At 48.2% G+C, this 17,372-nt stretch overlaps 2 protein-coding genes across 6 annotated transcripts; both read right to left on the bottom strand.

Annotated features, from left to right (window-relative positions):
• Positions 1–505: 505 nt before the first annotated feature.
• On the bottom strand, positions 506–8,311 carry inhbb (inhibin subunit beta B). The gene is made up of 2 exons (XM_015954989.3): positions 6,064–8,311; positions 506–2,545 (listed from the first exon to the last, which is right to left on the bottom strand). The coding sequence occupies exons 1-2, from the start codon at positions 6,449–6,451 to the stop codon at positions 1,725–1,727; spliced, it is 1,209 nt and encodes a 402-aa protein (XP_015810475.1). The 5' UTR covers positions 6,452–8,311; the 3' UTR covers positions 506–1,724.
• Positions 8,308–17,013, bottom strand: klhdc3l (kelch domain containing 3-like). 5 transcript variants are annotated; one of them, XM_015954997.3, is made up of 8 exons: positions 16,904–17,013; positions 14,240–14,432; positions 13,694–13,776; positions 13,544–13,622; positions 11,661–11,707; positions 10,033–10,153; positions 9,222–9,405; positions 8,308–8,855 (listed from the first exon to the last, which is right to left on the bottom strand). In XM_015954997.3, exons 2-8 carry the CDS (start codon positions 14,406–14,408, stop codon positions 8,360–8,362), a joined length of 1,179 nt encoding a protein of 392 aa, XP_015810483.3. In that variant the 5' UTR covers positions 14,409–14,432; positions 16,904–17,013; the 3' UTR covers positions 8,308–8,359. The 5 variants fall into 5 exon arrangements, with proteins under 5 accessions (XP_015810483.3, XP_015810484.3, XP_070409044.1 ...); XM_015954998.3 differs by having other exon boundaries at positions 14,240–14,429; positions 16,904–17,010; XM_070552943.1 differs by lacking the exon at positions 16,904–17,013 and adding an exon at positions 16,519–16,825.
• Positions 17,014–17,372: the final 359 nt, after the last annotated feature.

Here is a 17,372-nt window from a genome sequence, read left to right as displayed (position 1 = left end):
ATCATCACCACCAGTCATCATCACCACTATCACCATCATCATCATCACCACCACCACCATCATCATCACCACTATCACCATCATCATCACCACCACTGTCATCACCACCACCATCATCATCATCATCACCACCACCATCATCATCATCATCATCACCACCGTCATCATCACCACTATCATCATCATCATCACCACCACCATCATCATCATCATCACCACCATCATCACCACCACCATCATCATCATCATCACCACCACCATCATCATCATCATCATCACCACCATCATCATCACCACTATCATCATCATCATCATCATCATCATCACCACCACTGTCATCACCACCACCATCATCATCATCATCATCATCACCACTATCACCACCTTCATCATCATCATCTTCATCATCACCACCACAACCATCATCTTCATCATCATCTTCTTCATCATCAGATCAGGAGTAAAACACACAAGAACACGACTCACAAACCAGTTTAAAGTTGCAAAATATTTAAGAAAACATTTATTTTACATAAACTGTACAGGTGACATTTATTTGACTAAATGATTCATATTGAACTAAAAATATTTTTCCTTAAATAGAAAACCGAAACAAAAATAGAATTAATGGGAAAAATGAAGAGTTGCTTACTGTTCAAACAGAGAATGAAAAGAGAGGTGAGGAATGACAGTCAGACGGTTTTTCGTACCCTGATACGGTGGTAGACCTCTCATAGCCATCAGAAACAGAAACTTTAATGGCCTCGCCATCTCAGTCCCACATCCTGGCCTCTTTGGTTCCGTTATGTAAAATACATGTGAAACAAACTCAGTTTTACCTCTATAAAAATAACTTTTCAATGGCAGTTTTTGTTTTGCTCATCCCACGACTCTTCAGTGCAAACATCACAACAATCATTCGCTTTGGAAAAGGAAGCGAAAGATCTCATTTCAAGTATTTTTCAAACAGCTGAAGACAGAAGACACGATGAAGGACAGTAGAAGGATTCAGTCTAACGTGGAGTGGAGACAGTCTCTATACATTGCATAGCTCATGTGGCACTTATTCATCTGACAGGACACTCAGACGCCCTTGGAAGGCATTTCTTTATACAAGTGCTATTCAGGGTGTGCATTTCAGTTTCTGCAAGTGCTGCACTGCACCGTGTTGACCCGCTGGGCCCAAACCAGTCTCTCCTGCAGACGTCCAGATGGGCTTGACACTGCAGCAGCAGCAGCTTGGACCGCTGTGGAGGCTTTGATCCTGCCGCTCCAGTCCCGCCAGGAAGGACAGTCAGACTGCGTCTGCTTAGCAGGGAAGTGCTGGTGTTCTGAATCGGAAAAGCTGGTCTCTCGTCAGTGCTTTATAAAAACAAAAGTCTAGTTTGTGCTTTAAGTACTTCAGAAGGTGGGGCGGGTGGGTCTGGTGCCAATCATGTTATTGGCTGGTGCTGGTGCTGTCTCTGTCCGTAAGCGCTTTAAAACAAATCTTCATTCTCGAGGAGCTGGTGAGCCATTATTTTTGACTAGAAATGGCAAACTAGAGGAAAGCATCATTTGGTGATAATCATTCCCTTCTCATCCCGTCGCCAAGCAGCTGGACGTGGATAAAAACACACACTGTGTGTTTCTGGACCGGACCGGACCGGTGTCAGGTGCACATAGTTGATTAGATATATTGAATATGTGTACCGAACAGAAAGGTCTGGAGAAGACAGCTGGACTCAGGCGCAGCCACACTCCTCCACGATCATGTTGGGCACGTCTCTCTTGACGATGTTGTACTCGTCGTCGAAGTAGAGCATGGACATGGTGCTGAGCTTGGTCGGGATGCAGCAGGAGTTCACCGAGCCCGGGTTCATCCCCCTCATGCGGTACTGGTTTACCACCGCGGTGTGGAAGGACGACGCTGAGCCTGGAACGCCTGCCATGTAGGCCGGACAGCTGCCTTCGCAGTAGTTGCCGTAGTAACCTGCCGGTGCGATGATCCAGTCATTCCAGCCAATCAGACGGAAGTCTATGTAGAACTGCTGCCGGCAGCACAAACCCCCGCTGGTGCCGTCACACTCAAGCCCCCGCTTACGGATGCGGTGCTTCCCTTCCACCTGCCGCACCCGCACCACCAGGAAGGGTCTGTGGGATGGGTCGCCTGGGTCCACCAGAACCGGAGCCACGCCAGCTGCCTCACAGCCATCACAGTGCACCTCCAGGTCCTGCCTCCTGCTGCCCTTCCCAAACACTGCTCGCACCGCTTCAGAGAGTGGGAAAGTGTGCCAGCCGCTGCGCTTCAGATCGACCCGCTTCTCCACCAGAACCCAGCGACCTGTTCCCACGCTGCCACCTCCCGGACTCCCCTCAGCACCGCTCAGAGTGGTGGCTTCCTGGTAGTGGATCTTGACTGTGATCTTCCTGCGGAGACCCTTCTCAGGACCAGCTGGCAGCAGGCGGAAGTAGAGCCAGAGGCTGGCCTGGGACACAAACAGGTTCTGGTGGCCCTCGTTGGAGATCAGGAAGTACAAACCCGATTTGGGGTCCGTGAGCTCATCTGTTGAAGACAAACAGAAAAAGGTCTGATCAGGTTAACGTGTCAAACAGAACTCGGCCATCTTTAGGAGGTTCTACAGGTCACAGCAACATCCCCTTTAACCCTACCAGAACCCCTGGTGTCCAAACCATCAGACCACAGGCTCACGCCATCCCATAATGCACCGGGTGTGCATCTGAGCGTTGGACCTGGGTCAGACCTGCCTGATGACCAACAGAACTGCCTCCCTCAGAGCTACATCCTCTCTACGTAGCCCGGGCAGAACACGATGAGCTCACGCTGAACACACACACACACACACACACACACACACACACACAGACACACACACACACACACACACACACAGCTTTGTTCTTAAAGATTTGTTTATTTGTTCACTCTCAATTGCTGTGTCAGGTGACCTCAGCAGGCAGCTCCTGATAGGCCGGCCGTGACGGGCCAGTTCTGGGACCGGGCCCAGTTGGCTTCATGTCCTGGTGTTGAAAGTGACAGGACCAAAGAGAAGAAGGAGGAGAACAGAAGGGGGGGACAGTGGGACGGCGGTGGACACGGCCAGAGCTGGCAGGGGGTTCACTGGGTTCACCGTCAGCGGCCAACCTGAACGCCGCGCTGCAGCAGGAGCGCCCTGAGAGTGACAGCACAAAGCCCCCCGTGAGGCTCCGGAACACAGCCGCGCTGCGGCGTCGCATTCACACGCGTGGCTCTCCATCAAAAAGCACCGTGAGGCAAAAATAAGAGGCATTTACATGACAGTGGCCACTTTCTACAGCAGCACAATGAAGAGATCCTGGGTGTCTAAAGGTGGCGCTGCCCCCCCCATGCCACTGTTTTCTGTCTCTTGTTTTGTGCAGAAGCCTAATGATGAGTCCAAATGACCCAGAGGTAACATGAAAGGTTTCTATTTCAGGAGGCTTGGGACAATGTGCTCCAGCAGCGCCTTTGAGAGCCTCTAAATGACTGTTTGCTGACTGATTAGTGTGTGTCAGCGTCAACAGGTGGCCACCAAAGACGCCCCCACCCCTTAAGGTGCCTCTTCCTCCTCTAAAGCTTTACATTTACACACGGACCTGTTGAGACCAGCTCTCCGCTGAGCATCAGCTGGAACCTGCAGCTACACCCATCCAGCAGCTCACACCGAACACCTGTGGGACTCGCTCAGGGAGGAAACCAGCAGGGCTCCATCTGAAGGGAATCAGCTGCTGGCCCTCAGGGCTACAAGTCACTAAGCTCACCTCTGTTAGCGCCACACACTCGTACGTGCCCCGACAGCTCAGCACTTGGAAAAACGGGCATTTGAGATGTGTGTGAGGTAAACGGGGGGTTCAGCGGTGTGTTCTGTTGGACCTGGACGTGCTGGGAGGCACTGACTAATGCTCCCAGCCAAGTTTTCTCAGACTTGTCTCCAGGAACAAAATCATTCTGACTCCTGATGATTGTGGATTTAGAAACTTGCCTCTGTAGGATGGTTTCAGTGTTGAAACCTTAAATCTTGTTACTCCTCTGTTCCTGAATCTGAGGTTTCTGTCCATTTTCATGCCCTGCAGCTTTGAAGACACGTGATTCTGCCAGGCCTATGTTCAGAACATCCAATAACTGTAGAAATGTCCACATAGACACCAGAGGGATGTAGTGAGTCAGGTGAGGTAGCTGGTGGTGACCCTGATGAGACACTAGCAGCAGCTTTAACATTTTTGTTGACCTTGGTTCTCTCTACACTTCCTGTTTACATCGCATCAGAGCTCCGATTACAGTCCGTGTTGGAATTCCAGGTTTCATCAACAGTCTTCTTTAGAAATATCCTGAGTCTTTGAGCATGGCTTCCTGATTTTAATTTTCAGTGACATTTTCCAGCAGAGGTTCTTTAAAGCCCTAACGTCTCTCTGTATCGGGAGCTGGCCCCGACACGCCTTGCCTGACCCTGCCGGTGATAACCTGGGTGGGCTGCTTCAGCGTGTCTCCACCAGCACCTCCAGGTCAGAGACAAGGCTGTGGATGCTGGAGGCTCCAGGAGGACACATGAAGAGAAACCAGCTGGAGCACACCCAAATTCTTCAGGTCCGAGTCTCAGCTCTTCAGGACTCACAGAGGCTGAACTGGTGCTGATAAAACAGAAGCCATGAATCCTAACACCAGTCCTGGTGTTGCTGGAGTGGAGCCACCAACCTGATCCCTGGATGAACTGGTAATGACCTCTGATAATGAAGCCTAACTGGGACTTGTTGACCGCGGGGTCACTGGGTCCAAACAGCTGAAACCAGCACTCGAGAATCACTGATGTGAACTCCTCCAGCGACCCTGCTCTTTCTGTCCTCACTTGTGTTCCCTGCTCCGCTCCCGTGGATACGGGACACCGAATCCCTCAAAGACCCGTGGGTGAGTTTCAGAGGAGGAGAAGAACTTGGCATCACCTCCCATCACCTGCCTGGGGTAGCTTGGCAGCACCATTACCCCTGTGCTGCTGCAACCGGAGATAAGGAGCCTGAGTTCAGTCGGCACTGAGGGGAGGAAGAGGAGGACACAAGCTGACCTCTGTGCTCCACACACACACACACACACACACACACACACACACACACACACACACACACTCGTTTCCATCCATCTGTTGGCTAAACATCAGCCACCTCGTCCTAAAACAACCCCCCGGATTCAGGGCTCGCTGCTGGGCTGTGCCCTGGCTGGCAGCGTTGGATCTGGGGGGGGGCGTGAGCCAACTGGCCAGGAGGCAGATGGGGTCTGGGGGAGAAGGGACCCACGCCAGCTCCATGGTACAATACCACACAAAGGCTCAAAGGTGTGAAGAAGAATAGAGCTGGAAACAAATACAGAAGAAGCAGCAAAGGAGCCCAGTGAACCTTTAGAATGACAAAAGCATTCAGCTCTGCAATATGGGCACACAATATTACCCCCCTGCACACACACACACACACACACAGATTCAACCCCACTGGGACTCAAATGTCTCATGCATTATTCTAAGCAGATCCTTTTGTTTCCTGCGTTTTCCTTCTGAGCTGACATGATGCGTTCAGCAGAAACAGCCGCCTGGTTTTGTTCCCCTGTCACAAGCTGCCCGGGTCGAGCCTGCGAGGCAGAACCCTGCAGAACTGCGGTGTGTTGGTGCCTTTACTTCCCTGTGTCCTTTCTGTGTGCCACACTGATAATTTTAGGTGTGTGTGTTAAGGGATAAACGGCCGATAAAGGGATTTTGTCCGTGTTTAAATGAGGGCTTTATGGAGTTGGATGAAACAGAACTCAGATGGTCCTTCGACTCAGTTGGGGGGGGGGGGGGGGGTAATTTAAGGTCCCTGATTTCTTTATCAGACTAAGCAAGAGGCAGCGGATGAGAGGATGAAAACGATGGCTGTCTCATGTGTCCATAACCCAGACGGGATGAGCCTGCAGCGGGATGGCTGCCGGGTCACCTTCTCACCTCACCTGCCTCTCGCGCTGCAGGGTGGGCGAGTTCAGCCGAGGTTCGTTTTACACATGCGCAATCAATTATTGATCATTACCTGTTTCTGCAAAGCTGATGATCTCTGAGGTCTCCGCCTGGACCTCGTTGTTGAAGGCGGCCTGTCCGTCGAAGCTGGGGATCTCCACCCGGCCGTCCTCGCGCACTTTGCCCGCGTGCAGCCTCCGCAGCGCCGTCACCATCGCAGCCTTCGGGATGGGGTGCGTGATGTTCGGCCTGTCCTTCATCTGCAGCCGGTTCAGGATGTGCCTCTTCACCGCCTCCACGAAGTCAATGTTCACCCGCTCCGACTGGTCCGACGACCTGAGGCCGCAGGACGCGCACGACTCCCGGGGCGAGCTGGCAGCCTCCGCGGCGCTCACTGAGACGCAGCGCGCGGACAGAGCGCACGCGAGCAGGCACGATAGAAGCAGGCTGGAGGAGCTCATGATCTCAGAGCTTCGCACCAGACAGGAGGAGGGTGTGAAGAATGACGCACAGTCCGCTTACAGCCGCTCTTGGACCAGAACCCCGCAGGTCTCCCGGAAGAGGGACATCCAGCACCAGAGAAGAAATCCGCTCAGACCGTTGTATCCACACGTTCAGGAGCTGCCGGAACCGAACGGACCCCTCTGCTTCAGTACGCGTCTTCCCTCCACGCCAACAAAGTTCATCTCTAAGTGCGAGACGCGCTGGGGAGTCCGTACCGGTGACGCGCCGCTGGCTGTCCGAGAAATCCCGCAAATATCCGAACCCGGTCGTGCAGCTTCTGTCCAGTTCGTCCCGTTCCCGGTGCGCGCGGCTCTGGATGCTCGGTTCTCGTGCGCTCCGTAAGATGCTGCAGACCCTGTTCCTGAGTCACCACAAGCAGTGGCCCTGCACGCCAAAAGTTGTTTTATACCACGTGGGATCTCCACCCACTGCAGGCGGATTATTAGGTGCTTCTTCAGAGCCAGCTCCCCTCAGATGGACCCACTTGGGTTCGGGGAGGTTCTGTCCGTGAGCAGCATCGCGTTTCCATCCTGCTTTGACTTTTTTATAAAGTCCAACAAGAAGGTTCGGATGAGTCACCGCTTCCTGTCAGATCCAACACGTTACAGCTCGGAACACAGAACCGGTCCGGTTCGGTCGGAACATTCAGTGAAAGATTAAGTGTTTCCAAAAGGAGCAGAAGTGCCCGTCAGACACAGATGTGGTTATAAATATATCATAAAGCTAATTCAGTAAAACTTTAAACGTTATAACAAACCAGTCACACAGCGCCACCTAGCGGACAGGATGTGACGTATGCTCGTTACGTCCTCGTAAATCGGTTTAACAAGAACTTATTTTGTTCGCGGGAAAAAATAAAAGGAATAAAAATATCTACTTCGTCTTCATGGTTTTGAATATTGAACTTCAACTTTGTTTACAGGAGAAACATACGCACGCGCACACACGCACGCGCACACATCCACACATTCTCGTTTGTTATTCACTGTGAGGACAGTCATTGACTTTCATTAATTTCAGTGACAGGATTGTCCCTAACCCATACATCTGACCCCTTCCCTAAGGCCCATGAACCTGACCAGAACCCAACCTGACCCAAACCTAAAAGACATCCCTCCTCCTCCAAGTCCCAGTCTAAACCTAACCAGGAACACTGGCCCTATTTCACCCGAGCACCGTTTTGGCTCCTGACATAAGGAGCGACTGCACCCACCGGGACAACCTGCCAGCATGTCGGCTGGACCATGCACATCAACACCATGAAGCAATGACGTTGGACCTGACCACGAGTGCATGTGCAATCCTTCAGGTTCCAAACCAAACTCTGTGGAGCTATCGGGCGGCAGGGGGATCCTGTTGAGTAATCATCACACAAACCTAAACTAACCTACACTAACAGTTAATCCACACCATATCTATAAAACCAAGTTTTAGGGTGCTGAGCATTTTGTGGACCAGCAAAATGTTCCCACAATGTGGAAATGTCCACGTGGTAGAGTTCAGACTTGTCCACTTAAACATATAAAGACACACACACACACACACACACACACACACACACAGCTTCATCCTGAGACTGGGTGACAATCCTTCTGCCACTTCGGCTGTGGAGTAAAAACCCGACAGAACCCTGAGTACCGGCGCTGCCATTCAGACCTAACCAGATCGGTTCTGTTTATACATCTTCTCCAGGTTAAAGAAGGTTCTGCACTGCAGAGCGGTTCTGCAGTAGATCTATTGGATAGATGTTTAGCTCTGGTCTCTGGCGCCTCCTGCTGGAGCTGTGGTGTGACTAAATGAAACACAAACGGTATAAAAGTACGTGAATAAAATCTTTAAAGGTTTAAAACTGAACAGAGAATTTTCTAGGAGAGGGTCATCTGCCAGATGGAGATGGGACGGTTGCCCGTGAACGGTTTCCCTCCCAGCACCAGCAGCGAATCAGGCAGATGCTTCCTAAAGTCTCCCTCGTCTTCCTGGTCCAACAGGTCTTTCCTGGCTCTGCCAGAAGTCAGATGCATGTCCATCATCTCCAGATCTGCTCCGTGTGTGTGCGGCTGAGGGAAGCACTTGTTTTTAAAGCAACGGAGTCTCCTGCCCATCTGCCTGGGTTTGACTTCAGACGTGGTGGTGCTGCCGGTACCAGAGCTGTAGCTCTGACCCAGACCCACACAGCAGTGGTGGATCTTGGTTGGAGGGTTGGAGTCCCCCAGAGACAGCATCTGACTCCAGCTCTGAGTGGTGAAGCTGTAGCTCCACAGGAAGTTGCTTGTAGAGTTGTGAGAGTCTCCGCCTCCAAACAGAAACATGTTGTCCTTGAAGACCACGGCGGAGTGGCCCAGGAGACGGGGGGGGCTGGACCTGAGGAAAAGAGCCACAGGTGCCGTCAGAGGTGGACGACATCCAGATGAGTTAGCTGGTGAGATGTCCTCAGACCCACGTCTCTATGGGCAGGAGACCAGGAAGTGAATCTAAAATGAACTCGTTCATCAGTTCAATCATCCTGAAAGTAATCAGATTACTAAAACCTCCAGATCTGCGAAATGTTGGATAAACGGTTTGTGTTTCAGACCTGAATGTAATAAACTCACTCATCTTCCTGTTGGTTCATCTTTCATTTTAAAAATATCCTTTTTTCTGTAACATGTAGCCATGGAAACAGACCCAGCCCTAAGATGTCCTTACTGGAACAAAACCAGTTCATGGAGGATTTCATGAATGACTCACATCCTTCTGAGGCAGGTCCACGCGTCGCTGCTGGAATCCCACTTCCAGAAGTCCTGCATTTCCTGCAAACCCCTCAAGCCACCAAACAGGAACATGGCTTCCTGGTAGGCCACGGCGGAGTGGCTCTGTCTGGGTCCAGGACCCGAGGACCCAGACGGGCCCAGCTGAGACCAATTTGTGGTTCCTGTCATTCAATCACAGAGAAATATGTCAGTTCCACATGCTCTTAAAAACACCCAGAACCAGGCTGGGATGAAACCCAGGAGAACCAGATCCTACGTTACTGGACCGGATCAATTATATTTATTGTTGAAACTTTTAAACGATTGTTTTAACTTTAGTTGTCTGATTTTCACACTGAGCAGTTGGTTACGTTAAAACTGATCCAGCTTCAGGCGTTCTGCACATCAGCTGATGTCACTAGAGACCTGTTAGCCAGTAGATAAGGTGGAAAACATCTGGATATCGGCCATCAGCTGACCATGACCCCTGACATTGGTATCAGTAACTAAAAAACCCAAATCAGTCGAACTTTACTCCTGAGTTACCAGGAAAGTATTAAAAATTCAAAACGGGACAATTAAAAGACATTTTAGTTGAAAATATATTTTATAGTATTTATCATGCAGATGTTATTCAAGAACCTAAATATGTACCAGACTGTCCGGGATGTGCCTGACTGTAAATCAGCTTTACTGAGGGGGGAACTCGACCCCCTACATCGGTCTACCCCTGCTCAGGAGCTGGTCCAAAGCAGAAAATCTCTGAATCATTCCAGGTCATTAAAATAACAAAATCTGTTAAAACTCACCAAAATCCAAACTCCAGAACTCCTCAGATGATCCTTTGATGTCCACAAGTCCTCCGTAGATCAGCATGGCCGACCCGATCACCACCGCACTGTGTCCCTTCCTGTTACTAGGCATCTGAGACTACACACACATACATACACACACACACACACACACACACACACACACATGTTAACTCATAACACCATCATCTATGGCAGGGGTCGGCTCTCTGTGCTTGTACAATAATGGATGGATATTTAAATAAAATATATTTATTTTATTGCATTCATGCTTATCTGTAAGCCAGATCTAAATGTAAAGATTGTCTGCGTAAACCTGAACAGTTCCAACGATTGACGCGTCACGCTTGTGCGTAATCAAATGTCTCTATAAGCGCTTTCTGAGCTGAAGAGGATGTGAGATTCTGGGATTCTCCTCAGATGGCTCCTGGATTCGTCGCCACATTGGAGACAGGAACAAGCACTATTCAGCCAAAGTTTCATCATCAGGGAACATTTTCTAAGTGACAAGTCTCGCTTCAGTTGGAGGAATCTTCCTGCATGCGCTCTGGTTCTGCGACGTGCTCCAAGCCCCTCTCCACATCTTCAGCTCACTGTGCACCGTACGTACGCGCTGACAGTGAGCTGCACTGAGCAGTGTCCAGCTCAGATGTTCAGATGGGAATCATTTCTTGAGTAATTTAGCTACATCTGCGATGTGCGTAGAATAAAGTGTCAGTTCGTCTGCATGCGTCGGGGTAATTCTTTCTATTCTTTCTCCGTCAAAATAAACGGTCAAATACGGGAACTGTCCGGTCAACACAACACAAGCCCTGCTTTTAACTGTTCTGTTTTCTTGTGAAAATTGTTACAAATTAAACTTGATTACCACCAGAGCCAGGCGCACTGCGCCGTTATCTCCGTCACTGTAAATGAGGGAAAAACAAAATGATCGGATCCTTTTCTGACCTTCCCCACCTACAAAGTTTAATTACAACAATCAAACGTGACAGAGCCTGGATTTGTATTCTGAACAGTCTAAACATGTTTTAAAAAGAAACGTATGACAAAAGTGGCACCTGCTCAGTAAACCCACCAACAGGGTGAAAAATATCTAAATATTGTAGCAGAGACGGGCTACAACTTCTGGATCCACTTTATATAAATCGTTTTATTGATTATCGTCTTATGAAAGATAACTTTTACGTACACGAGCGACCGGTACCGGCTGCTGTCACCTGTTGTGAGCAGCTCTGCTGTCTGAGGGTAGGCCCCGCCCACAACGCTGCGGCTGCTGTGGCTCCCAGTGTTTTCTTTATTGTGGGAAACGGGTAATAATGGCTCTTTGATGGGAACAGGTTGCCGACCCGATCTATGGGTTTCCCAGGGACTCATCCAGGAACCAACAGTCCAGGTCCTCCTGGATCCTGATGGTCCCAGAACCCACAACTTCCTGCTTGTGGCAGAAATCCACCTGGACTTCCTCTTTGTCAGGAGGATCTTTCTGAGTTCTCCTCTAACATCTGAGAAACCCCAACTGGAGTGAGGAGGGAGGAGCTTCCCTCTGACGGGTTCTAACCAAGACGAATGAACACAGAACCGTTCTGTAAGTTCTGTGTTCTCGTGGTTCTAGGAGAGGTGTGTACCTGAAGGGGGTTGGCCTTTTCCTGAAACTGGACCCACTCCTGCTTCACTGAAACACAAGAACAAATCAGAGTAAAACGTAAGTTAGAACCAAATAAGAACTGGGTCCGGAGCTGAGATAAAGCTCCAGGATGTGACTGGTTCTGGTACTACTACCTCGGGTCTGTGTGCTGTGGTGGTTTTTATCAGGCTAGCTGATGCTAGCGCGGGTTCTGACCAGGTTTTATTGGTGTTGCTACGTAAGAACAGCCCAAAGTGGTTCTAGTTCCAGGTCTCCGCTGCAGCCTCTCTTCAGCGCTGCTAGCTGTGTCGTACCCGGGCCTCATTTATTAACTGTACTGTTGTGTGTGTAGGAACTAACACTTTGTACACGTGTGTGGAAATGTTCCTAAATAGAAGAACAGCTCTGACCGTGCTTAGGAACAGCATCTAGTGGTAGAACGGGGGCACCGCAGTACTGAAGGTCTCAGTCGTCCACACATGATCCTCATCCATTCATCCATTCACCCAATAACTAATTACTCAGTGGAAAAACATGTGTCACATGGTTAGCATTAAAACCTATAAAAGACAACTGAATGGCTGACCTTGTCTCGTTTCTCTCTGGAATAAACGCGTCGTCTGTGAGCACAGACCCGATTCTGACTGGCTGTGGTTTGGGACCCGTTATGGAGAAACACAAATGTATTTTACAACTACGAGAACCCCCAGAACCTCCTCTTCTCCCCGACGACACACAAGTTGCCATAGTAACTAGAGGGACGACAGCTACGAGGCTGCACTCTCAGACATTTCCAAATAAAACTCCACCCAGAACGTAAATGTAAACGACAACCTGTTACGTTATCAGATTAAAGTTTCTATTTAATCCTCATGGGAGCCTCTCCTCTGTCACGACCGCCTTTACAACCTCTGCAACTTGTTTGGTTCTTTCGCACTTCGCCAGCAAGTGTCTCCACACTGCTGTGAATAAAGTTTTCTTGTTTTTTTTAGAAAAACGCCGGGATTGCCGTAGTGTTGCCAAATATGGTTAAATTAGGTTGTTTCTGTGAATAACAATGGACACGAGCACCTGGGTATGCACAGGTGGGATTGATCATCAGACGACTGCGGAGGAACGTGGTGCGAGAGCGTTTCAGAATTTCAGGATTTGGACCGTTCGGAAAACATTCTAAATTTCGTTCTATGAACGTTTGATGAATGAGTTCCCTGGATCCTAAAATTATGGTATTTTGAGAAAAATGACGGAATAGCCATCCTATAGTTGCATCCTGACGTGTGACGACTCACAGCTTCGATATTAGTGCACCAAACAAAGTGCATATTTATATTCTTTAAGGTGGTTTTAGCTTTAAAGACTCCAACACCGACTGAAACAAGCCTCTAACACTACAGCGTTAACACTACCCTGTGGAGAGCCAGAGTGCTGAGTACAACCAAAATGCTAACTGCTAGCTGAATGGTTAGAAAGTTGGGGGGGTGAGTGTCAGGGACGGACCGGGACAATAACTCAGCCCAGGAATTAGCTACCCTCTCAGACGGGATCTAAACGGGTCCTAGATGCCAGGGATGACTCTGAGATGACTTTAGGGGAGATTTATCTGCAGATCTTTGCCACATGTTCACTCTTCCAGTGACAGAAAAACAAGGACCGGCTAGTCATGAGAGGAATTTCAGAAACTCCATAGGGAATAGGGTTTGTCGGCCCAGTGAGGGCCTGGATTCAGGCAGTGCAGCGTTTCCTTCTAATAACTAATATTTTCTGTCTCATCTTGATTATTTCCAGGGTTTGTGGATTTCTAACCCTTCCTAAGCGGTGATGAATGTTTTGAGGCTGGACTCAGCGTGGAACACGCCTGACAAGCAGCTCCGAGGTAAAACTCACCCACGTCAAACACCCAGAAGGCACATCTGCTCATGGTAGACGCTGAGTCCAACAGTCCTCCAAACACATAAAGGAACCCCTGAAAAGGCGGGAGCTGTTAAACTGTGTGGTCCTGGAACAGCAGAACATCGAGAGATCCGGGAGTTTTACCTTATGCGCGACCATGGAATGCTGCTCCAGCTCCTCTGGTGCAGCTTCTCCTGTGCAGCTCAACTGTGTCCACTTATTACACACTAAATAAAACACAGAACACACACATCTGTAGTCCCAGATCCAGGACAGAACCCAGCCACGATGGGACCTGATCCACAGGACACTTTAGATTATATTAGCTCGTCAGTTCAGTCAGCACTAATCTCCATTTCCCCAAACTGAGGCTGCTGTTAACACCAAACATGCCAGAGGCTGCAACTAACAGGTGACATGCACACGGATCCGGATGTTATTCCATGGAAAACACACCTGAACCTGTGACATGGACAGGTGAGCGCAGCAGCAGCTTCTAACCTGCAGAAACACCTGAGATAAACCTGCTTCCATATCTCCTACTGAGGCTGCTCAACAAGCCATCTCAGCAGGGAAGACACTTCCTGCTCATAACTTTTCCAATCTGAACATTTAGAGTTCACCAGTTCAGTCCTGGGTCGAGTCTGCAGCCGGTGGGAAGGAGGTATTTAGCTGAGAGGCCAGTCTTACCCACGTTGTACTTCCAGAAGTCCCCGAGCCAGCCACTGTTTCTACCACCCAGCAAGTACACGTCTCCGTTGTAGCTGCAGCAGGCGTGTCTGTAGCGGTCACATGGAGACTGGTTGCTCTGAGGCAGCCAGGTCCACAGACTGGGATTACTCTGGCCCACTCCCGGCATCCTTCAGCTTCCTTGGAACATCTTCTACAACGAGCAGAGCCACAGTTAAATCTCAGTTTGTTCAAGAGCAGCGGAGATCTTCATACATGTTAGATGTATGAGGAGGCCATTCTTACCAGCAGCTGTCAGACTCTACAGTTTAGTTATTAGTTATTTATGCATCACCTGGTTGCTATTATTCCTTTTGCAGTAGTTTCCTTCACCTGGATCACTCACACACCACACCTGTGTTCATATCTCTGTACACTTTCATACGCGTTTGTACATTTTATGCATTTCTCTGTAAATATAGAATGTATTGGTTAGGGTTAGGTACACAAGTTACTTTGTGCTCTATTCTATTTTCATTTTGCTATAAGAGCTGTGTAACACTAAGATTTATAATAAGAGTTTATTCTATTCTAGATTCTTCTCAGCTCAGGTGAGCTAGCTCACCTTGTAAGTTTTATGGTTTACTATTGTTTTAAGTTGTAGGAAGCTCCTGCTGGACTCAACCTCTAGATTAGTAGCTGCATGTAGCTGCTGCTATTCCTGCTTCCTAATATGGAATTCCATGTGATGTGAAACGGAGTAAACATTGATTATTATTATTATTATTATTATTATTATTATTAAATAACGTCTGGATGTTTAGGTGACTAGAGCTGATTTACAACAGAAACAATCTTTGGTCTCCACTCACACCAGCTGTTAACTCATCAGTCCTGAGAGACAGAAACCATTTCTCAGAACACAGGCTGTTCGGAAGAGGTCTGGATTATTTATAACAGGGATGGGAAACCCCAGTCCTCGGGGCAGTATCCCGCATTTTTCAGTTGTTTCGTTGCTTCAACGCTCCTGATTCACTGGTTGAATCGCCTGTTCAGCAGCTCACCTGGCCCTGCAGGAGCCTGTTTATCCCCTGCTGATTAACGTCAGGAGAGCTGGAGCTGGGAAACAACTAAAACGTGCTGGAGGACCGGAGTGGCCCATCCTTCTTCTAAACTCTGAAACTTGCCCACAAAGGTCGGTTGGTGTAGTTAGTTTTGTGAGGTCATAATCTGTGCCACACACGTTTACAACAGTTGATGGATTAAACTTCTCCCAAAGGACACGAGATCAGTGGAACTGAAAAGCCCATCTCAGCAGGGACGCATCTTTTGGCACAACACCCCCATATAATATATACATGTAACTTTGATATTATTTTTCCTCAAATTATTCCCTGAAGTGCTGGTGCTGCTGTAACAAGTGGATTTCTCCGCTGTGTGACCAATAAAGTCTGTTCTATGCGAGGTCCCGACCCGCAGAGGGAGCCGTAGTTGCTGGATGAACGGGTAATGACGTCAGAACTCTACGGTACTCACCTCCAACCGTCTGATCCTCCGGTTAGAGTAAGACGAAGACTTGTTATTATGAACAGCACAAAGCAGTTACGTACATACACATAAGATATGCTAGTTTTGTAGGAACTATAGTGCCAATCTATGTTGAGTGTACCCGGCGGAGTGATACGCTCAAGAGACGGGGCTGTTCGGTTGTTTTGTTTAAAAAAGAGAAGAGGGAAAAGTTGTTCGCCGTTCTGATAACCAGGTGTCCCGTGTTGGTTTCTTCCCTCTTCTTCTCTATTTTTTTCTATATAAAAACAGTGTAACACTCCGGGTGAGACGAATGTTACCTAAATCACGAGGGTCGTGGGTAGAGAAAACTGGAAGAAAACAACACGGGCCACCTGGTTATCAGAACCGCGACCAACTCTTCTCTCTCTCTCTCTCTCTCTCTCTCTCTCTCTCTCTCTCTCTCTCTTTTTTTAACAAAACAACCGAACAGCCCCGTCTCTTGAGTGTATCACTCCGCCGGTGTCACGAAACATAGACTGACAATATAGTTCCTACAAAATTAACATACCTTATGTGCATGCGCTGTTGATGTTCTCTCTAGATATATGCTACTGTAATCACTGTTTTTCTGTACACACACCTTTTTATATCCCCCTGGCACTTTCTTTTCATTTTTGTGCACATCTCACTTTTCTTATACGTTGTCAACTGTGATCTTGTAGCCTCATTGTCACATTGTATATTCTATTTTTGTTAATAAAGGTTTATAAAAACATATATATTCATCTTACATTAACACCTCTGACACCGTTCAGTCTGACGTGCAGTTAGTAAACCGTTAATAAACGTCTGGCCGAGCCCGTGGAGGCAGGAGGAAAACGGGTACCCGTTATTCAGACCGACACAAACGAAACTAATCGGTTTTAGAGCCCCGACCACCTCAGAGTAAAGCTAAATAACGAGCACAACTGCTAGCTTAGCCAAACGAATCAAGTCGTTACAGGAGAGGAAATGCAACGAATTTCCCGAGAAGCTCCTTATTAGTCACGACACTAACGCGAATTTCCAGAGATAAAAGCTAAACGCAGTTTCGTTCTCGTACCAAACTGTGTGACAAACATTTTAACGACATTAAACATTGTTGTGACATTAAAATATAGAGAAAACTTTACTCACGATAACTTTATAAGGACTCGATGTTTGCCTGTTTTCTGTCAGTTGCTCCAAACTTACATCTGCTGCGTTTAGGGTCTGCTCGTAAACTGAACACCATGGCACGTTTTCGCGGCGAACAATTTAAATATAACAAATTTAAACAGTCCCACATTAACCCACCTATAAATATGTATTTGTATCAAATATTTATATGAAAATACAAAAACACGAATCAACATCATTACTGGGGAATCCGTAGTGATGCTCTGTTGTCCCATAGACTTGAACATGGCTTCAATGGGCAGGGCGATTTAAAGTTTTTGTCACGTGATTAGTTACTTTGCGATAGCTTTTTTATTTATTTATTTTATTTATTGAAGTTATTCACAAATACACACATGAGCTTTGGTAACAGTTACAATGTGAATCTTATATCTAGAAGAATGCCTAGCAGGAAAAAGAGGATGGAAAGGAAGAAGATAGAAAGATA

The sequence above is a fragment of the Nothobranchius furzeri genome, chromosome 7, assembly GCF_043380555.1.
Source record: "Nothobranchius furzeri strain GRZ-AD chromosome 7, NfurGRZ-RIMD1, whole genome shotgun sequence".
In the NCBI taxonomy this organism is placed as follows: Eukaryota; Metazoa; Chordata; class Actinopteri; order Cyprinodontiformes; family Nothobranchiidae; genus Nothobranchius; species Nothobranchius furzeri.
Note: the sequence above shows the minus strand (reverse complement) of the source record. Positions and strands in the feature narration are given on the sequence as shown.